Source organism: Macaca nemestrina, chromosome 1 (assembly GCF_043159975.1).
Source record: "Macaca nemestrina isolate mMacNem1 chromosome 1, mMacNem.hap1, whole genome shotgun sequence".
Lineage (NCBI taxonomy): Eukaryota > Metazoa > Chordata > Mammalia > Primates > Cercopithecidae > Macaca > Macaca nemestrina.
The window spans coordinates 208,516,849-208,539,837 of record NC_092125.1 but is presented as its reverse complement, the minus strand read 5'-3'; the positions used below and the strand labels follow the sequence as shown (position 1 = coordinate 208,539,837).

General features: G+C 49.4%; 1 protein-coding gene across 2 annotated transcripts in view; it reads left to right on the top strand.

Annotated features, from left to right (window-relative positions):
• Positions 1 to 7,755, top strand: part of LOC105494471 (low density lipoprotein receptor adaptor protein 1) — a 46,465-nt gene extending 38,710 nt beyond the window's left edge. The window contains exon 9 of one of the 2 annotated variants that reach the window (XM_071098349.1): positions 7,218 to 7,755. In XM_071098349.1, the coding sequence (XP_070954450.1) occupies positions 7,218 to 7,230 (13 nt within the window). In that variant the 3' untranslated portion in view covers positions 7,231 to 7,755. The remainder of the gene's footprint in view (positions 1 to 7,217) is intronic. The other variant, XM_011762904.3, reaches the window with a different exon arrangement.
• The last annotated feature ends 15,234 nt before the right edge of the window (positions 7,756 to 22,989 follow it).

Sequence of the window (22,989 nt, the reverse complement as noted above, 5' to 3'; positions counted from 1 at the left end):
TACAGCCCCCAGAGCCAGGCAGGAGCGGGCAGCCCCACAGGGCCCAGGTTCAAGTGCGAGGCTGCCAATACCGCCCGTTGGAAGCGCCTCCGTTGTTCTGTCCTGGATGTTTGAGTCCTTGGCCAGCTTCCTGGGCAATGGCCTCATCCCACTGAGACAGACAGATGTGCACAGCTGGGGGAGGGGCTTGGTGAAATCCAACCCCGCCCAGCACAGGCCTGGGCTTCCCGGGGCTGGAACTTATCTGGATTCTGGTCCAGATCTCTGCCTTGGCCCTGTTGTGCAGCCCTGGGCAGTGCTGTGGCTTCCCCTTGGGCCTCAGTTTTCTTGTCTCTCAAATAGGGGAAGCTCTTCATTCTTTCATCAGACATTGACTGCGGTGGTCCATCGTTGGCCCACTGACTCTAGTATTTGGGGGTGCATTATGTGGTTGTAGGATACTTCTGCCCCTCTATTTTAAAATTTGTCTCAAAAAATTATGGTAGAATGGTCTGGGCGCGGTGGCTCATGCCTGCAATCCCAGCACTTTGGGAGGCCGAGGCGGGCAGATCTCGAGGTCAGGAGATCAAGACCATCCTGGCCAACATGGTGAAAACCCGTCTCTACTAAGAATACAAAACTTAGCCGGGCGTGGTGGCGGGCGTCTGTAGTCCCAGCTACTCGGGAGGCTGAGGGAGGAGAACCGCTTGAACCCGGGAGATGGAGGTTGCAGTGAGCCGACATTGGGCTACTGCACTCCAGCCTGGCGACAGAGCGAGATTCCATCTTAAAAAAAAAAAAAAAAAAAATTACCATTTTCACCTTTTTAAGTGTACAGTTCAATGGCATTACATACACTGACATTGTTGTACAGCCTTCCCCGCTATCTCCAGAATTTTTTCATCACCTTAAACTTGAATCCCCCTCCTTTTAAAAATAACAGCTTTGTTGTGATATTATTCACATATTATACAACTCATTTAAAGTGTACAACGAGCTGGGCACGATGGCTCACGTCTGTAATCCCAGCACTTTGGGAGGCCGAGGTGGGCGGATTACCTGAGGTCAGAAGTTCGAGACCAGCCTGGGCAACATGGTGAAACCCTGTGTCTACTAAAACTACCAAACTTAGCCAGGCGTGGTGATGCACACCTGTAGTCCCAGCTACTTGGGAGGCTGAGGCAGGAGAATCACTTGAACCTGGGAGGCGGAGGTTACAGTGAGCCGAGATCACACCACTGTACTCCAGCTTGGGGGACAGAGTGAGACTCTGTCTCAAAAAAAAAAAAGAAAAAGTCCATCCCACTCTCTTTTTGTTTGCATGGTTTCTGAGAAGTTGGATATAATTCTCTTTGCTCCTCTGTAGGTAAGGTGTTTTTTTCCTTTGGCTTTTGTGGGGATTTTTTTTTTTTTTTTTTTTGGTAGAATCTCACTCTGTGTCCCAGGCTGAAGTGCAATGGAGTCATCTCAGCTCACTGCAACCTGCATCTCCCAGGTTCAAGTGATTCTCGTGCCTCAGCCTTCCAAATAGCTGGGATCACAGGCACCCACCAACATGCCTGGGTAATTTTTTATACTTTTTTAGTAGAGACAGGTTTTCACCATGTTGGCCAGGCTGGTCTCAAACTTCTGACCTCAAGTGATCTGCCCACCTCAGCCTCCCAAAGTGCTGGGATTACAGTCGTGAGCCACCGCGCCCAGCTTTTTTTGGGATTTAAAAAAATCTTTGATATTCTGTTGTTTGCAAACAATATGCTAGGTGTAGATTTGTTATTGTTGTTGTATTTATCCTGCTTGGTATTCTCTGAGCTTTCTGGATCTGTGGTTTGATGCTTGACATAAATTTGGAAAAATTCTGTTGTCATTGTTTCAAATATTCTTCCGTTCCTTTCTCTTTGTCTTCTCTTTCTGGTATGCCCATTATATGTAAGTTACACCTTTTGTAGCTTCCCATCCCCATCCATTATAAACCCCTATGCCACCCTCCACCATGTCTCTACACTCCCGACTCCCCCAGCCTTAGGCAACCACTAATCTGCTTTCTGTCTCTACGAATTTGCCTGTTCTGGACATTTCATATAAATGGATTCATATGACCTGTATGATCTTTTGTCTGGCTTCTTTTGCTTTGTGGGATGTTTTCGAGGTTCATCATGTTGTAGCACATGCCAGTGCTTCATTCCTCCCTATTTTTAACATCTGGCTTCTCCGGCACAGGGACTGAGAGAACAGGGGCTCGACAGGCAATATCTCCTTCTTCATCCACCCGGACCGTGCTCCTGTCTGTGGGTCGAGCCTGTCAGCAGCCAATGTCCTCTGCATGGCAGGTGTCTGAACGCTGGCTCTGTGGGAGCCTGTGTGTGCTCTTTGGAGGTCCTGTGGGAGCCTCAGCCTCCACAGTCACCTGATGTGGTTATCTGGCTTCTTGATAACCTATTCCAATGCCCCCCCAACCCCCTGCCCTTGCCTGCAGCAGTCCGCCCCATGGTTCCTGTTGCTGGGGCCCCTTGTGTGGTGGGTATCTTCTTGGTTGGGTCCCAAAAGATGGTACAAGTTCAGCTCTTTTTTCTGTGTTCTCTGCTGGCCTCAGCAAATGGCAAGCATGCAGACTGTCTTACTGCCAGCCCCTTCCACCCTGCCATTTCTCTCCACTACTCTCTTCCCCTGCTCAGAAGGCCCAGGGACAGAACAAGTTGGCCACACCAGCAAAGGTCCCCAGGAGGGAGATACCAGTCTTGCCTCTCAGCAGGGGCCTTCCCACCTCCATAATAACATGTGATTTTCTTGGTGCCTCTCCCACTGGGCTTGGTTGAGAGGGGTCTCAGGTGGTGGGGAAGAGGAGAGAAAATCCACAGCTTCCATATGAAACTGAAGCTTCATATCCCTGAAGAATCCCTTCCCCCACATAAATCTAGAAGTAGAGGGATGGGAGGGCCAGTCTTGCCTTCTCAGCAAGCCCTAGAGGGAGCATCTGGACCTATTTGTTGGGGCCTGTCTTCAGGATTTGGGGTGTTCTGCAATACTTCACCCTGGCTCTGCACCCCAGTTGTCAGTTTTGGGGCGAATGGAAAAGCTCCTGCTGCTATCCTGTTCCACATAAAACCCCAGCCTCATGTTACAGTCCTGGCAACTGCGACAAAGGGCAGGGCAGAGAATGTTCTGATCTCATCTGGGGGCACTCTGAGGAAGTGACTTTTGGAGGTCAGACCAGGTCAAAAGAATGGCATGTCCCAAGATCCTGAAACAGGAAGGAGTGTGGCACTTGGGGAGATGGGAAGACCGGTGAGTGTGGGGTGGTGAGACCGAGGACAGAGCGGTGAGAGTTGAGGCTGGCAGTGGCGCAGTGGCAACAGCAACATTTATAGATCATTTCTGTTTATGCATTTCTTATTTAATAATCCAAAAGAGGAAGTAGCTCTGATTATCTCTCTTTTGTACACGGAGGTTCGAATCTTGCTCAGAGAAGTGAGGCAATTCACCTGACAGCATGCAGCAGGTGTGTGGGGAAGCTGGGGTTTTAACCTGGGTCCAGAGCTGGAGCTGGCCTCTGGGCCTATTCGACTCTCCTGTGCTCCGAGATCCTAGCAGACCCGAGGAGGGGGCAGTCTGTCCCGCCCCTAACCACCCACCCCTTCTTCTTTTCTACTGCCTACTCCTAGGAGCCTGCATGAGGGGCTGGGGTGGACATGAACAGGTCAGCCTCTGAGACAAAGGAGGCCTGATTGACAAGAGAAGTAAGGCCTTTGCTGTCAGCAGGCCTGGGTTTTAGTCCCCACACTGCCCCCCACTGGGCTGTGCGACCCTCGGTCAGGTTCTTCCTTTTTCTCTGATTGTGAGTTTCTTCATTTGTCAAATACCCACCCTCCTTCAGTGTCATTTATTCCCATTTTACAGATGGCCCAGAGAAGGGAAGCAAGACAGTGGCACCCAGGAGCCCAGCACCAAGCCCAGGGCTGTCTTCCCTATACCTGGCCATCATCTTTCCAGGGGTCTGGGCAATGCCAGTCCAAGGGGCCAACTTGTAGACAAGGCGGATGGTTTTTGTGGAGGCCCAGACTTCTGAAGACAGGTGGCTGAGGAGCTCTCGTGATAGGAGAATGGGAATGGCCAAGCCAAAGGAGAGAAAGAGTGACCAAGGACTGGTATTCAGATTGGGTGGCCCGGGGCTCTCATGGTGGGCTGGCTGGAGAGTTGCAGCCTGAGCCCCTCCCTGTCCCTGCACTCATCTCCGGGCCTGCCTGAGAGCTGATTGTGCTGCAGCCGCATCTGATCTGGGCGGACTGGTCCCTGCAGATACCAGCGTCCATCAGGGCCACAGCACTTCCCAGGGCCATATACCTAGATCTCTGTTTCCCACGTGTGTGTGTGCGTGCATGTGCATGTGTGTGTGCCTGTGTGTGCGTTTGTGTGTGTTTTGGGTCGGGGAGGGGATGAGTTAGGAGGTCTGGAGCACAGCACTGCAGCAGGGGTGGGGGCTCTGTTGACGTGTGTCTTTACCCTCATTGGGCTTCTCCCGCCTCACTCCCACTCTGGGCACAGGGCACACTCCAGGCCTGAGCAGATGGGGGCCCTGACCAGCGATGCCTGAGCCCTGATAGTCCTCAATCCACTCTCAGACGCAGATTCACATATCTGAGCTCCAGCCTGAGCTGAACCCTGACTCTAGTTCTAAGTTGAGACCCAAAGTTGACCCGAGAGTGAGCTTGACCCCCGCTCCGACGGAGCCCTAATCCTGGTTCCAGGGTGGATCCTCAATCTGGTTCCAGGCTGAGCCCTGAACTTGCTCTAAAACTGAGCCCTCATCTTTTAGACAATTATTTGAACTCTGTTCCAGGCTGGACCCTTACTATACACTAAACTCTAATCCTGGCCCCTAACTAAACCTTGACTCTGATCAGAAATTCTGTAATGATTCACTTCTATTTACTTTTTTTATTTTTGAGACGGAGTCTCGCTCTGTCACCCAGGCTGGAGTGCAGTGGCCCAGTCTTGGCTCACTGCAAGCTCCGCCTCCCGGGTTCACGCCATTCTCCTGCCTCAGCCTCCCAAGTAGCTGGGACTACAGGCACCTGCCACCACGCCCGGCTAATTTTTTGTATTTTTAGTAGAGACGGGGTTTCACTGTGTTAGCCAGGATGGTCTCGATCTCCTGACCTCGTGATCTGCCAGCCTCGGCCTCCCAAAGTGCTGAGATTACAGGCGTGAGCCACCGCGCCCAGCATTTTTTTTTTTTTTTTTTTTTTTGACAGAGTCTCACTCTGTCGCCCAGGCTGGAGTGCAGTGGTGTGATCTTGACTTGCTGCAGCTCCAGCCTCCGGGGTTCAAGCTATCCTCCTGCCTCATCCTTCCAAGTAGCTGGGACCACAGGCATGCACCACCATGCCCTGCTTTTATTTTTTATTTTGTAGAGACAGGGTCTTACCATGTTGCCTGGGCTGGTCCTGAACTCCTGGCCTCAAGTGGTCTTTCTGCCTCAGCCTCCCATAGTGTTGGTATTACAGGTGTGAGCCACTGCATCCGGCCATGAGTCACTTTTAATTTCAGTCCTGACCTCCATCCCTAGCTGATCTGTGCCTGTGACCACAGTCTAACCCCTAATTTCCAAACAACCAACCAACCGTTAACCTCAAACCTAGCCCAAATGGGAGCCCAAGATCCCTTCCCATGGCAGGACTTGTGCTCGAACCAGAAGGAAAGTTAGTGTTTCACCGAGCAGAGCCGTGCAAACTGTGCACAGAGGCATGGAGTGGGAATGTGGAGAATGGAAATGGCCAACGCAGAGAAAAGAAAGAGTGACCGAGAACTGTTATCCACAGTGGGAGCGGGTGCGGTGGGAGGACTCTGGATGCAGTCACAGCTGGGGTTCAAATCTAGGCTCCGCCGTGTGTCAGTAACCTTAGTTTGGATGGGTCAAGTGGCCTCACAGAGGTTCTGTGTTTCCATCGTAAAGTGGGTACGCCCTGCTTTTCTCTTGGGTCATGGAGCTCCTTGAGAGTGTCATTTCCATCTTGCCTTTAGGTCCTGTGTGCTCTCACCGCTGCCTGGACCACTCCTCTTTCCATGCCCACTTCTGCATCTGCAAGATGAAGTGTTCCTTCCTCTAAGAAGTCTTCCTGGGCTGCGTGTGGTGGCTCACGCCTGTAATCCCAACACTTTGGGAGGCCAAGGCAGGGGGATCACCTGAGGTCGGGAGTTCGAGACCAGCCTGACCAATATGGCAAAACCCCTTCTCTACTAAAAATATCAAAATCAGCCAGACGTGGTGGCACATACCTGTAGTTTCAGCTACTCAGGAGGCTGAGGCAGGAGAATTGCTTGAACCTGGCAGGTGGAGATTGCAGTGGGCCGAGATCATACCACTGTACTCCAGACTGGGCAACACAGCAAGACTCCATCTCAAAAAGAAATAAATATATCAAGGGCTGGGAGTGAGCAACACTAAGGAGTATGCTTGTCAAGTGTGATGGTTGATTTTATGTATCAACTTGACTGGGGTAAGGGTTGCCCAGATAGCTGGTAAACCCACTATCATTATGGGTGTGTCTGTGAGGGCGTTTCTAGAAGAGATTCAAATTTGAATCCACAGACTAAGAAGATCCACTCACACCAGTGTGGGTGGGCACCATCCAGTCTCTCATAGAATGAAAGAATGGAGGAATAATATATAGAATAAAATGCTGGAGGAAGGGTAAATTCTCCCTCTCTCTCTGCTTAAGCTGGGGCATCCAACTTCTCCTGCCCTCCAGCATTGAAGCTCTTGGTTTTTGAGTCTTCAGATTTGGGCTGAATTACACCAAGGCTTTCCTGGCTGTCCAGTTGGCAAATGGCAGATCATGGAACTTCTTGGCCTCCATAATTGTGTGGGCCAACTCCCATAATAAATACCCTCTTACAGGCCGGGAGCGGTGGCTCACACCTGTAATCCCAGCACTTTGGGAGGCCGAGGCGAGCAGATCATGAGGTCAAGAGATCGAGACCATCCTGGCCAACGTGGTGAAACCCTGTCTCTATTAAAAACACAAAAAAATTAGCTGGGCGTGGTGGCACGAGCCTGTAGTCCCAGCTACTTGGGAGGCTGAGGCAGGAGAATCACTTGAACCCAGGAGGCGGAGGTTGCAGTGAGCCAAGATTGCACCACTGCACTCCAGCCTGATGAAAGAAGGAGACTCCATTCCTAATTAAATAAATACCCTGTTATATGTATATCTCTCTATATCCTATTTATTCTGTTTCTCCAGAGATCCTGACTAATACACCAAGGCCCAGGGCTGCATGCCGAGGACTCAGGAAGTCTCTTGAAGAATCCTCTGCACACAAGAGCGCTGCTATCCGCCAAAGCTGATGTCAGCTATTCCCTGCAACCTGGCCTGGTCCAGCGGAGACAGCTCTGCTAAACTACCAAAGGCAGGAAGAAAATGAGCCACCAGGGGCCTCCACACTTGTCTCTCATGAAAGATATATGCTCCACAAGGGCAGGGTTGAGTCTGTCTTGTTCCCTGCTCAATAATTGTGTGCTATGGATAAATAAATGAATGGATCAAGAGATAAGGATGGAATAGCAATTTACAAACCCTAAGCATTGTGCAAGGCAGGGCATAATTGGGTAGGAATGCTTCTTCTAGAAGTTATTCCTTAGGAAAGGCCAAACAAAAAGTCTATTAATAGACCCGATTAATAAACATCAGCCAAGGTAAATGTTAACAGGAAGTATTTCTGCAAACGTTGGCAGTCTCTTAGGCTGGGCTCAGAGTAGGCTGGCGTGCTGACTGGCATGCTGGTGAAGAAGGCTTCCTCCTTCCTGTTTGCTCAGAACATGTTCTCAGGCCTAGGGAAGCCTCCTTCTTGAATTCCAGAATGAGTGCCACAGTCCCAGGCTTGCTGCATCCTGGAAGCTCACTCTACTTCAGTATGCAGTGAGACCCAGGTACGCAGGGACGCAGTGTGCGGTCAGAACCAGGTGCGCAGGGACGCAGTGTGCGGTCAGACCCAGGTGCGCAGGGACGCAGTGTGCGGTCAGACCCAGGTGCGCAGGGACGCAGTGTGCCGTCAGACCCAGGTGTGCAGGGACGCAGTGTGCGGTCAGACCCAGGTGTGCAGGGACGCAGTGTGCGGTCAGACCCAGATACCCAGGGATGCAGTGTGCGGTCAGACCCAGGTGTGCAGGGACGCAGTGTGCGGTCAGACCCAGGTGTGCAGGGACGCAGTGTGCGGTCAGACCCAGATACCCAGGGATGCAGTGTGCGGTCAGACCCAGGTGTGCAGGGATGCAGTGTGCGGTCAGACCCAGATACCCAGGGATGCAGTGTGCGGTCAGACCCAGGTGTGCAGGGATGCAGTGTGCGGTCAGACCCAGATACCCAGGGATGCAGTGTGTGGTCAGACCCAGGTGTGCAGGGATGCAGTGTGTGGTCAGACCCAGGTGTGCAGGGATGCAGTGTGTGGTCAAATCCATGTATGCAGGGATGCAGTGTGCGGTCAGACCCAGGTGTGCAGGGATGCGTGCGGTCAGACCCAGGTGTGCAGGGATGCAGTGTGCGGTCAGACCCAGGTGTGCAGGGATGCAGTGTGCGGTCAGACCCAGGTATGCAGGGATGCAGTGTGCGGTCAGACCCAGGTGTGCAGGGGTGCAGTGTGTGGTTCGACCCAGTTAGGTGGTCCTTAAACACGCCATGCTGGTTTGCCTCTGGGGGCTTCACCTGTGCTCTTCCATTTTTCCTCTTTTCCTCACTTCCTTCAGGTTTCTGTACAAATGTCACCTCCTCAGAGAAGCCTCATCTGACCCCACTCAAAATTAGCAGCCACAAAGAGGTATAATATACTGAGAAAAATTTAAAAATAAAAATAAAATAGCAGCTGTTGTTGCCATCATTATCCTTAAAAAAAAAATCCCCTAACCCTGTTTTAATTTTTAATTTTTTTTTGAAATGGAGTCTCCCTCTGTCTCCAAGGCTGGAGTGCAGTGGCGTAGTCTCACCTCACTGAAATCTCAGCCTCCCAGGTTCTCGGCTCAAGCAATTCTCCTGTCTCAGCTTCCTGAGTTGCTGGGATTTACAGGCATGCACCACCATGCCCGGCTAATTTTTCAATTTTCAGTAGAGACAGATTTTCGCCATGTTGGCCAGGCTGGTCTTGAACTCCTGACCTCAGGTGATCTGCTCGCCTTGGCCTCCCAAGATGCTGGGATTACAGGCGTGAGCCACCGCACCCTGCCTTAATTTCTCGAATGGGTTTATTAGAAGTTGAAATTGTCTATAAGGTACATTTGTTTTTATTAATTTTATCTGATTCCCTTTTCATTCTAGAGGGGAAGTTGGACAAAACACATTTTTTTTCTTTTTGTTCTTTTTTTTTTTTTTTTTTTTTTGAGATGGAGTCTCACTCTTGTCTCCCAGACTGGAGTGCAGTGGTGTGATCTTGGCTCACTGCAGCCTCCACCTCCCTGGTTCAACCAATTCCCTTGCCTTAGCCTCCCGAGTAGCTGGGATTACAGGAGCTCACCACCACACATGGCTATTTTTTTTTTTGATTTTTAGTAGAGATGGAGTTTCACCATGTTGGACAGACTGGTCTCGAACTCCTGACCTGAGGCAATCCACCCACCTTGGCCTCCCAAAGTACTGGGATAACAGGCATGAGCCACCGCTCCTGGCCTTTTCTTTTTGACAGAGTCTTGCTCTGTTGCCCAGGCTGGAGTGCAGTGGCATGATCTTGCTCCTGTAACCTCCACTTCTGGGTCTCAAGCTTCCTCCTACCTCAGCCTCCTGAATAGCTGGGACTACAGGCATGCCACCATGCCTGGCTAATTTTTGTATTTTTTGTAGAGATGGGGTTTTGCCATGTTGCCCAGGCTGATCTTGAACTTCTGAATTTAAGTAATCTGTCCACCTCGGCCTCCTGAACTGCTGGGATCACAGGTGGGAACCACCGTACCTGGCCATTTTTCTTTTTTTTCTTGAGATGGAGTCTTGCTCTGTCACCCAGGCTGGAGTGCAGTGGCATGATCTCAGCTCACTGCAACCTGCACCTCCCGGGGTCAAGCGATTCTCCTGCCTCAGCCTCTCGAGTAGCTGGGACTACAGGCGTCCACCGCAACACCCAGCTATTTTTTTTCCTATATTTTTAGTAGAGAGAGGTTTCACCGTGTTAGCCAGGACAGTCTGATCTCCTGACCTCGTGATCTGTCCACCTTGGCCTCCCAAAGTGCTGGGATTACAGGTGTGAGCCACCGCACCTGGCCCGTTTTTCGTTTTTTTTTAAATAAGTAAGTTTGTCCTGTTTACTGCTCTGTCTCCAGCACCTAGAACAGTGCCCGGCACCTAAGCAGGCATTTGGTAAAACTGTGCCAAATGAGCGATGAGGACAGAGTCCTAGTCCTTCACCAGCCCCCTCTCAGCAGTGCAGGCACCTGGCCCGGCTGTGTCTCCCGCACGGGCCAGCGGGCAGTGTGATGGAGGCAGTGCAGGATGCCGTGCGAGACCGAGGAAGGACTTGCAGCCCTGCTGGGAGGATGAGGCAAGGCTTCTTGAATGATGCCACATCTAAACTGAGATCCCAGGGCTGAGTAGGAATTCACTTAAAGAGGAGGAGAGAGGGCTGGGCGTGGTGGCTCATGCCTGTAATCCCAGCACTTTGGGAGGCCGAGGTGGGTGGATCACCTGAGGTCAGGAGTTTGAGACCAGCCTGGCCAACATGGGGAAACCCCGTCTCTACTAAAAATATAAAAGTTATAGCCAGGCATGGTGGTGGGCACTTGTACTCCCAGCTACTTGGGAGGCTGAGGCAGGAGAATTGCTTGAGGGTGGAGGTTGCTGTGAGCCAAGATCGCACCATTGCATTCCAGCCTTGGTGACACAGCGAGACTCTGTCTCAAAGAAAAAAAAAGGAGAGAGAGAGAAGGAGAGAGTTCAGGATAGAGAGACGTACAGGTGCAAAGTTCTGAAGGCAAGAGCGAGTCTGGCAAGTGGATAGAAAATAAAGATTCATGGGTGTGTATGAGAATGGGGAGAGCAAGGTGGGCTCATGAAGGATCTGGAGTGGCTCTTAAGTCTGGACATGACATGCCCAGAACAAATATATGGAAATAGCTCCAGGAACTTTGCCATATCCAGCATCTCTTGTCCTGGTGATAAATACTATTTGCTTAATATTTTACTTATAGCTGAATCACTTTAACTAATTCATATAAAAAGGAAATGCTTTGTAACACTATCCTAATTTGTGTGATATACACAAAGTAACAGTAAAACTAAACCAAAGGAAAACAAAATTCAGATGCTCTTTAACATGAGGTTACATCCTGATAAACCCATTGTAAATTGAAAATATGCTATGTCAAAAACGCATTTAATATTCCTAACCTACTGAACATCATAGCTTAGCCTCACCTCCCCTAAACATGCTCAAAACACTTAAAATAGTCTACAGTTGGGCAAAGTCATCTGGCAACCCAGTCCACGGTGGAGTATCTGCTGTCTACCCTCACAGTCCTGTGGCTGACTACAAGCTGTGGCTCCAAGTCAAAGCACATATTGCTAGCCCAGAAAAAGATCAAAACTCAAAATTCCAAGTACAGTTTCTACTCAATGCCCATTGCTTTTGGATCATCATAAAGTCAAAAAATTGTAAGTTGAACCATCTATTTAAGTCAGGGACTGTTTGCAATGTTATATTTCATTGCCTAAGACTGATTTCAACTTTCTCTTCTTAAAAAGGGAGAATCACAAGTGTCAACAAAGTGTTGAAGACATGGTAGCACCAGATGGAACTTTCTGTCTGGGTTCTTTCTAAGATTACTGTATTTCAGTAACTACATAAAATTGTGTATATATATAAAAAATATATAATTTTTTTTTTTTTGAGACGGAGTCTTGCTCTGTCACCCAGGCTGGAGGGCAGTGGCACAATCTCAGCTCACTGTAACCTCTGCCTCCCGGGTTCAAGCAATTCTCCTGTCTCAGCCTCCTGAGTAGCTGAGATTACAGCCACCATGCCCAGATAATTTTTTAATTTTTAGTAGAGATGGGGTTTCACCATGTGGGCCAGGCTGGTCTCAAACTCCTGACCTCAAGTGAGCCGCCCTCCTCGGCCTCCCAAAGTGCTGAGATTACAGGCATGAGCCACTGGGCTAGGCCAAATAAACTTGTAAGTGGTACAATTTCCATACATAGAGAAACTTGCTGTAAACTTTTCAGGTATCTGGCTGAATGGGAGCAGGATAGGGAAGAGGAAATGAGGTAGATGGCTAAGAAAACCAAATAAGTCAATCAATCAATCAATCAAGTTTTGTCCTCTCACTCCCCTTACATTGTAAAACCTACTCATCCACTCACCATCCATCCAACTACCTGGGCATACTCCTGCCTGCCCATACACCCACGAACCTTTCTGTTTATCTGCCTGCCCATCCACAAACCCATCTACTTACCCATCTGCCTGCCCATCTATCTGAGCATCTTCCCACCTGCCAAATATATGTACCCTCTCTCTCCACCAAACCACTTTCCTAAACATTCTCCATCCTTTCCTCCAGCTACCTACCTGTCCATCCATTCATTGTCCATTTATCTATCCATCCACCCATTCATTCAGCCATCTGTCCGCTCAACCTTCCATTCATCTACTCATCCACCCAACCTTCCATTCATCTGTCTATCCATTCTTCTACCCAAATTTTCATTCAGCTGTCCATCCATCTATCCATCCATCCATCCATCCATCCATCCATCCATCCATCCATCCATATGTCCACCCAAGCTTCCATCCATCTGTCCATTTATCCATCTGTTCATCTACGAATCCATTCATTTGTCCATCTACCCATCCATCCACCCTTCTCTCTATCCAACACAATACAATCCCACATAATACAATCCCCTAGTTCTCCTCCTTTTCTTTCTAACACGGAAATTATGGCCATGACCTCTTTAACTGGTTTCAGATCTGGGGTCTTATTGCCTCGCACAAGCCTCAGTCCTACCTGAGTTGCTTCTTGGATTGTCCCTGAGTAGAATTTCTGAAAAATCACCTTATTCTTGCTGTCTCTGACCCCTTGCCCCCAGACACTCCTCCCTGGGTCTGTTCCCACAACCTTACCAGGGCAGAGGACTAGTGTCAAAGCTGGAAGGACTTGGACAACCAGGTTCAGTGCTTCTAGTTTCTAGATGGGAAAACTGAGGTCTAGAGTGGACAAGGCACTTAAGCAAGGTCACAGTGAGCCAGCTGCAGTGCAAGGAACCTTTGCTTTCCCAAACTAAATCCTCCAGTTCCTGGAAGTGTGTATTGATTTCTAAAATGGAAGGGTTCAAAGCATCCTCAGACATCAGCTCATTCAGTATTTTCTCACTCAAGGAGAAGGGCCTCGCACAGGAGGTTGGGAATGGTCTAGTTGCTGAGTCCTACATTCCTATTTTTCTTTTTTTTTCTTTTTTTTGAGACAGAGTCTCACTGTGTGGCCCAGACTAGAGTGCAGTGATGCAATCTTGGCTCACTGCAGCCTCTGCTTCCCAGGTTCAAGTCATTCTTCTACCTCAGCCTCCATAATGGCTGGGATTACAGGCATGCACCACTACTCCCGGCTAATTTTTGTATTTTTAGTAGAGAGGGGGTTTCACCATGTTGGCCGGTCTGGTCTCAAACTTCTGACCTCAAGTGATCCGTTGGCCTCAGACTTCCAAAGTGGTAGGATTATAAGCGTGAGCCACCTCTCCTGGCTCCTACATCCCTATTCAACCACAGGATAGGAGTATGTAAGATTTTTTTGAACAAGAGATTTTGCTGCTAAGAAAAAGGTTTTAAATCTTTGTTCTCATCCAGTGCCCTCGCTTTATGAACAAGGCAGCAGGCTCAGGGAGGAAGAAGTTCTTACTTAAGGTCTCATAGTAGGTAAGTGGCAGAGCTGGGTCACTAACTCAGGTCTCCTGGTCCTGTCATTTTTCTTTGCTAAGCATCTGCTGGCTTTAGAGGGACCTGAATTGTGGCCAGGGAAGACGGAATGCTACTCTTCTATTTCAGGAATTCCCAGGTCTGCCTTAGGGAAGGCAAATGCTGCAATTTTCCTGTTCATAAACTGAGGAGATACTATACTTTAAAACAAAATCAAATGTGGGCAGAGCATGGTGGTTCACGCCTGTAATCCTAGCACTTTGGGAGGCTGAGATGGGTGGATTACCTGAGATCAGGGATTCAAGACCATGCTGGCCAACATGGTGAAACCCGGTCTCTACGAAAAATACAAAAATTAGCTGAGTGTGGTGGCAAACACCTGTGATCCCAGCTACTCAGGAGGCTGAGGCAGGAGAATTGCTGGAACCCAGGAGGCAGAAGTTACAATGAGCCGAGATTGCGCAACTGCACTCCAGCCTGGGTGACAGAGTGAGACTCTGGCTGCTGAGGAAAGGCAGGCATGGTGAAAATTATACCCTAACTCCCTTCTGTATCATGGCTTCCTCCCTTCTTTTTTTCCTCTTTTTAAAAATATATTTTTTAAGGCTGGGCCCAGTGGCTCACGCCTATAATCCAAGCACTTTGGGAGGCAGGCAGATCACCTGAGGTCAGGAGTTCAAGACCATCCTGGCCAATACAGTAAAACCCCATCTCTACTAAAAATACAAAAATTAGCCGGGCATGGTGATGGGCACCTATAATCCCAGCTACTTGGGAGGTTGAGGCAGGAGAATTGTTTGAACCCAGGAGGCAGAGGTTGCAGTGAACTGAGATTGCACCATTGCACTCCAGCCTGGGAGACAGAGCGAGACTCTGTCTCAAAAGAAAGAAATAAAAAATACATATATCTCTTCTTTTTAGAACCAGGGTCTTACTCTGTTGCCCAGGCTGGAGTACACTAGCTACTCATACGTGTTATCACAGCATGCTGCAACTCCAAACTCTTGCCTCAGCCTCCTGAGTGGCTGGGACTACAGACATGCACCACCATGCCCAGCCCTCCCCTCCATAGCTGTCTCTTTGCTTTACAAAATTCTGTTAAGGTTATGAGAGCTGAGCACACTTTGCTCACTGTTGATTGTGGGGTTTTGCCACCGAAAATGGCAGTCCCACGTAGGAGAGACACAGGATGCTTTCCTCCCCCTATACACAGGACAAATAGCTCTCTACTCCGTGAGTGGATGGCAGCAGTTTTGGGGATTTTTGGACTCCTCTGGTTCAGCTCCTCTTGCAACTCAGCCTGTTGATGTTGTCTGGGATCTAGTGCCAAGCTCTCTTGCATCTGACCTTGTCCTGAGACCTTCTACCTGCACTTGCTGTCACTCTTGAGTTTTTTTGTTCTCACCAGCATTTGCTGAAGCATCATCCTTGTGTGTGCAGAATTCGTGGGTTCTTGGTCTCGCTGACTTCAAGAATGCAGCCGTCGACCCTTGCGTTGAGTGTTACGGTTACTTAAAGATGGTAGTGCGGAGTTTGTTCCTTCAGACGTTTAGATGTGTCTGGAGCTTCTTCCTTCTGGTGGGTTCATGGTGTTGCTGACAGGAGTGAAGCTGCAAACCTTCCCAGTGAGTGTTACGACTCTTAAAGGTGGCACATGTGGAGTTGTTCGTTCTTCCCGGTGGGTTCTTGGTCTCGCTGGCTTCAGGAATGAAACTGCAGACCTTCGCGTTGAATGTTACAGCTCACAAAGGCAGTGTGGACCCAAAGAGTGAGCAGCAGCAAGCTTTATTGTAAACAACAAAACAACAACGCCTCCACACCGTGGAAGAGGACCCAAACAGCTTGTCACTGGCGAGTTTAGGTACCTTGCTTTTACTCCCTTATCTGGCCCCACCCACATCCTGCTGATTGGTCCATTTTACAGAGAGCTGATTGGTCTATTTTACAGAGAGCTGATTGGTCCATTTTGACAGCGTGCCGGCTTCACTTAGTGGATCCTACACTGGGGCGGCAGGCAGAGCTGCTAGCCAGTCCCCAGCTGGGCCTGCACTCCTCAGCCTTTGTGCGGTAGATGGGACGGGGCGCCATGGAGCAGAGGGCAGTGCCCGTTAGGGAGGCTCGGGCAGCGCGAGAGCCCACCGCGAGCCGGCGGGGGGCTCGGACATGGCGGGCTGCAGGTCCCGAGCCCTGCCCCGTGGGGAGGCAGCTGAGGGCCTGCGAGAACTTGAGCGCAGTGCTGGCCTGCTGGCACTCTCTGCAGCTGCTGGCCTGGATGCTAAGCTCCTTACTGCCCTGGGCCGGAGGTGCCGGCCGGCCGCTCAGTGTGCGAGGCCGCCAAGTCCACGCCCCCTGGAACTCACCTGGCCCTGGTTCCCGCCCACACCTCTCTCTCCACACCTCTCTGCAGGGAGAGGGAGCCGGCTCCGGGCTTGGCCAGCCCAGAGAGGGGCTCCCACAGTGCAGTGGCGGGCTGAAGGGCTCCTCAAGTGCCGCCAGAGTGGATACTGAGGCTAAGGAGGCACTGAGAGTGAGGGCTGCTAGCACATTGTCACCTTTCACTTGTTTATCTGCTCTGCCTGGGCCTTTTAATGCAGGTGAACTCACGTTTGTATAACATCATGTGATGATTAAGAGCAGGCTCTGGAGTGAGGCTGTGTGGGTTCAAATCTCAGCTACACTGTTTACTGGTGTGCTCTTGGGCAAATTACTTAACCAGTCTTGGCCTCTGTTTCCTCATCTGTAGAATGGATATATAAAATGATAGGAAAATCAGAGAAAATACTTGTGCTGGGATCCAAAGGAAGAGGGAAAGAAGATGGAAGAGAACCACAGGCAGAAGCAAACAGTGTGTGCAAAGCCCTGCAGCAGCAAGAAGAGGCAGGGAGACTGCGAGAAGGCCCAGGGCTGCAGAGATGCGACAGCTTGGCTTGCTCAGCCTCTTTCGTTGTGTGCCTTCCCGTACTAGAGAGACTCGGAAACTAGATGTCTCTGAAGCCAAGGGTGCAGGTCAGATGTGACTTAGGCTCTACCAATCAGGTGTACCATGGATGTTAATGTTCCAAGGCAGGGGCCATGTTTCTCTGGTCTTTGGACAAGCAGAGTCAAGGAGGTATTTGTTTTTGCACAGCCGTTGTTTTGGAGGGCTCAGCATCTAGATCCATGTGTTGTGATTGTAGGGGAAGAGCTTGGGTCACCCATTCTGCTGCATGGGTCAGGGTAGTGTACTGTCCTTCCTGGGGCCAGCAGGTGTGGTGGTCACCTGATTTCTCACCTTCTTGATCATGGTGGTGGCTGCAGCTCCCCTGGGAGGCCAGTTCTGCAGTTCATATCTGGAAGATCATATCTGGGGATCATATCTGGAAGCTCTTCTGAGGATCATATCTGGAAGCTCAGCCTAGAGCCAGCCTCTCCGGCCCTCCCAACGCTGGTGTAAGCACCTTTCCCTTTTATTAAATTCCTTTCTTCCTAAACAAGCTGCTACAGTTCCTGTGATCTGAAACCGAGACTGTGGTGTTTTAAAGCAAACCATAAAGTTTTCCCATTGAGAAATGAAGCTTATTTCTCCTCCCTTCAATTGGCACTAGCCCTGTGACTTCTTAACCAAAAATAAAGTGGTAGAATTGATGCTCTGTCAATTCTAGGCCTAGCCTGGAAATTAAGAGCTACTGGAATGCTCACTCTTGAGACACTGTCTCTCAGAACCCAGCTGGCATGCTGTGAGAAGCCCCAGCCACATGGAGAGGCCACATGTTGGCACTCCAGGCAACAGCCCGTTGAACTCCCAGGCAACAGCCATCAGCAACCATCAGACATGTGAGTAAGCCACTTTGGAAAAGCCAACCCAGTCAAGCCTCCAGATGACTGCAGCCCCAGAAGAACCATACAGCTGAGCCCAGTCAACCCAAAGAATCACAAGAGATATAAACAATTGTTTTAGGGCACTAAATGTTGGGATGATATGCAGTAAAAGATAACACTGACCGCTACAGGCCAAGGAAGCAAGAGGCAGCTGGAGGAGTCAGCAGAGGTGGATTATTAGCCAGACAATGGTTAGCAGCTTTGTGGATATCCAAGGACATAGACAGAAAGGTAGAAAGGTGGAAAGGTGGCTGGGTGCGGTGGCTCATGTCTGTAATCCCAGGACTTTGGGAGGCCAAGGTGGGAAGATCACCTGAGGTCAGGAGTTCGAGACCAGCCTGGCCAACATGGCAAAACCCTGTCTCTACTAAAAATACAAAATTAGCTGGACATGGTGGTGAGCACCTGGAATCCCAGCTACTTGGGAGGCTGAGGCAGGAGAATTGCTTGAACCCAGAAGTCGGAGGTTGCAGTGAGCTGAGATTATGCCATTGCACTCCAGCCTGGGCAACAGGAGCAAAACTGAAAAGAAAGAAAGGAAGAAAGAAAAAAGAGAGAGAGAAAGAAAAATGACATAGTAGAAAGGCAACATGGTTACATCTACCTTTCATATGGGTCATTCTGCCTTCTGTGTGGAGAACAGATTGCAGGGAGCTGGAGAAGTGGACCAGCCTGGAAATTATTGCTGTTGTCGAGGCAAGAGCGAGTGTGGCTTGGGACAGGTGGTAGTGGTTGAAGGGGAGCCAGGTAGATGCATCAGAGATAAAAGGATAATACTGGGTGTTGGCTGAGGGGCTGCAGGCTTTCTGTATGAGTTCTACCCACCTAGGTCCTTCTAAGGGCCTTGTACCGCTACAGAGTCACACAATGGAAAGAGCAAGGGCTCAGGTATTGGATATATTGGGTGTTAATCTTATATCCAACACCCACCTGCTGTATTACCTCGGGCAAGTCACTTAACTACTCTGGACTTCAGTTTTCCTCTTCAATCAAATGGGACCATAAGAAGGATGATAATAATAATGTCATTGGTTTGTTGAGCAGTGCCTGGCACACAGTAGGCACTTAATAAATATTTGTTGTATAAATGAATTGAATAGGCTGAATTGAGGGGGACAATGAGGAAATGGTCTCCTCTCCCTGCAAACTTGCTCTATAAAGAACAGATTTCCCTTCTTGACTCCTGCTGATAATTCAGGCAGATCTGTGACTTTCTGTTCCTCTTTTGGTCAAAGTAAACAGTTTCATTTTGATAATTAAAACTCACAGCAGTAACTAGAAAGTCCACTCTGACCCAGTGAAATGTAAAATTTGGATTTTGCCTCCAGTTCGAAGGTGAAACAAATCCCTCCCTCAATCAGTACCTACCATGTGCCAGCCCCTGTGTGTGGTATAGTCAGCTAAGGGCAGCTTGAATCATCAGAAAAAAATACAGGAAAGCCTGTTAAACTTGAAATTCACATAAATAATGAGTATCCTTTTAGTATATGCATGTCCCAAATAATGCATGGAGCATACTTAGTAAAAATTATTTGTAGCTTATCTAAAATTCAAATTTAACTGGACTTCCTGTCCAGTATTTTTTTTTTTTTTTTTTTTTTTTTGAGACAAAGTCTCGCCCTGTCACCCAGGCTGGAGTGCAGTGGCGCAATCTCGTCTCGCTACAACCTCTGCCTCCCAGGTTTAAGCACTTCTCCTGACTCAGCCTCCCAAGTAGTTGGGATTACAGGCGTGTGCCACCACGGTCGGCTAATTATTGTTTTTTGTTTGTTTGTTTGTTTTAAGTAGAGACAGGGTTTCCCCATGTTGGCAAGGCTGGTCTTGGACTTCTGACCTCAAGTGATCCACCTGCCTCGCCTCCCAAAGTGCTGGGATTACAGGTGTGAACCACTGCCTCTGGCCCCTGCCCAGTGTTTTTATTTGCTAAATCTAGCAACCCAGGGGCAGAGGACATGGCCCTGAAATGACTTGGCCCTTGTCCTGTGGGAGTGTTTGCCTTCGCTAAAGGCGCTTGACTCCATGTGGATAAACAGGAGCAGGAATACCTTCCCCCTACTTTCCCTTAGCATAGTGGGCATTACCTACACTGGAGAAGGCTGGCTGCCCGCCGGTGAGATTGGAGCAGCACTCCTTTGTCTGAATGACTGGTCCCATTGCCTAGGTATCCACCATTAGAACTACAACCCTTTGACCTTTGGAGGCTTCCTTCCTTCCTTCCTTCTGTCCTTCGTTCTTTCCTTCCTTCCTTCTTTCCTTTTCTCTCTCTTTCTTTTTTCTTTCTTTCTCTCTCTCTTTCTCTCTCTCTCTCTCTCACTGTCTCTCTTTCTCTCTCTCTCTCTTTCTCTCTTTCTCTTTCTCTCTCTCTCTTTTTCTCTCTTTCTTTCTTTCCCAGAGTCTTGCTCTGTCACCCAGGCTGGAGTGCAGTGGAGCAATCTTGGCTCACTGCAACCTCCACCTCCCGGGTTCAAGCAGTTCTCCTGCCTCAGCCTCCTGAGTAGTTGGGATTATAGGCCCTTGCCACCATGCCCAGGTAATTTTTGTATTATTAGTAGAGATGGGGTTTCATGATGTTGGCCAGGCTGGTCTCAAAGTCCTGAACTCAAGTGATCCGCCTGCCTCAGTCTCCCGAAGTTTTGGGATTACAGGCGTGAACCACCGTGTCCTGCTGGAGGCTTGTTTCTTTTCAGATGGTTAGAAGAGCACATGTGCCTCTGGGAGGGTTAAAGGCACGGCAGTGAGCTCTTCATGTGACAACCGATGGGGAGAAGGAGTTTCTGAGAGCAGGATTCAGGGGTGATTTCCTAGAAGGGGGTATGGTGCTAACAGAGGGCAGGAATGGTCTGATGCGGGAGTGGCAGGGCCCCACACTGGGGACCTGTGCCTAGCTACTGGCAGGACGTCTCCTGCACCTCTCCAAGCGAGGGCTGAAGAGAAAGAACCTGGAGCAGAGGTCTGGAGGAAGCCATTGTCTGCCTGGGTGGAGGAAAAGGAGGCAGGGAGAGAGCCAGGGCTGGAGTGATGGGCAGGGCCAGGCTACATATGAGTTTGGGACAAGGCCTTTGTCCCCTCAGGCTTCCAAGACCCCATCTTAAGAATTTGCTCCAACCTCTGGGTGAGGCAGCCCGCCAGACCTGCCTACCTGCATCTCCTTCGTCTTGGTCTGTAACTTGCCTCTGCAGGCTTTCTTCTGGGTCCGGAAGAGTCCACCTCCTGGGACGGACCCACTTTGGCTGTGCTTCTGTGTCTGCCGCCCTCCCCCACCCAGGACACCTGAAGCCCATCAGAGTGCCTGGCACACAGCAGCTGCATGTGCCCATAGAGGGGACAGCCTCACTCACCCCTGCACCTCAGACCTGACCAATGTTTCCATCAGACGCAGTAACTGGGTGGAGGGAAGTCAAAGAAGGGAAGGGAAGCACTCTGCTGTCATCAGTTCCACCTCACCTCGGTATCTGCAGACAATCACTGAGCCATTGGGGGTTCTGCAGCATAAACTGGGTTACTTTCATCTTTCCCCATTGGCAGTTTAGGGTTCAGGGTTCTTTATTTTTATTTATTTATTTTTTTGAGAAAGAGTCTCACCCTGTGGTCCAGGCTGGAGTGCAGTGGCGCGATCTCGGCTCACTGCAACCTCTGCCTCTCGGGTTCAAGCGATTCTCTTGCCTCAGCCTCCTGAGTAGCTAGGATTATAGGCACACACCACCACGCCCAGCTAATTTTTGTATTTTTAGTAGAGGCGGGGTTTCACTATGTTGGCCAGGCTGGTCTCAAATTCCTGGCCTCAAGTGATCCACCCACTTCAGCCTCCCAAAGTTTTGGGATTATAGGTGTGAACCACTGCGCTCCATGGGTTCGGGGTTCTTGCTTCCGCTAAGTTAAAGGCCATCGATCTGCTGCCTTCCAAATTTTTCTAATGTCATCTCCTCTTTTGTGCTAACTATCCTCATGGTTTCATGTCTTTAAAAAATAATCCTTTCTGCCTTCGAGTTTAGCGGAGCATCGGGAGAAAGCAGAGCTCTATGTATGTGCTCAGTCTGACTTCCTTAAGAGAATTCACAGTCAAACTTACCTTCATAACAACATCAAGGGGCCAAGAACACACAATGGGGAAAAGATAGTCTCTCCAAGAAATGGTTTGGGGAAACTGGATATCCACATGCGGAAGAATGAAATTGGACCCTTCTCTTACATCAAAATCGACTCAAAATTGATGAAAGACTTCAACACTAGAAGAAAACTACTAGAAGAAAACATAGGGGGAAAACTCCGTGACCGTCTGGGCGATGGTTTTTTGGATATGATCCCAAAAGCATAGGCAACAAAAGCAAAAATAGGCAAATGGGACTACATCAAACTAGAGAGTTTTTGCACAGTCAAAGAAACAGCACAGTGAAGAGATAACCAATGGAATTAGAGAAATTATTCACAACTACGCATCTGATAAGGGGTTAACATTCAAAATATGTAAGTGACTCAAACAACTTAATAGCAAGGAAACAAATGACTCAATTAAAAAATGGGGCCGGGCTTGGTGGCTCAATCCTGTAATCCCAGCACTTTGGGAGGCTGAGACGGGTGGATCATGAGGTCAGGGGATCAAGACCATCCTGGCTAACACGGTGAAACCCCATCTCTATTAAAATATACAAAAAACTAGCCGGGCGAGGTGGCGGGCACCTGTAGTCCCAGCTACTCGGGAGGCTGAGGCAGGAGAATGTGGCGTAAACCCGGGAGGCGGAGCTTGCAGTGAGCTGAGATCCGGCCACTGCACTCCAGCCTGGGCGACAGAGCGAGACTCCGTCTTTAAAAAAAAAAAAAAAAAAAAGGCAAAGGAGGTGAATAGACATTTCTCAAAAGAAGACATATGAATGGACAACAGGTATATGAAAAAAATGCATCACTGATCATCAGAGAAATTCCAATTTAAACCACAGGATATCAACTAATACCTGTTAGAATGGCTGTTATCAAAAAGATGGAAGATACCAAATGTTGGCAAGGATATGGAAAAAAGGAAACCTGTACATTGTTGGTGGGAGTGTAAATTAGAATAGCCATTATGGGCCGGTCAGGAGTTCGAGACCAGTCTGGCCAATATAGTGAAACCCCCGTCTCTACTAAAAATACAAAAATTAGCCAGGCATGGTGGTGCACACCTGTAGTCCCAGCTATTCAGGAGGCTGAGGCAGGGGAATTGCTTGAACCCGGGAGGCAGAGGTTGTAATGAGCTGAGATCACACCTCTGCACTCCAGCCTGGGCAACACAGTGAG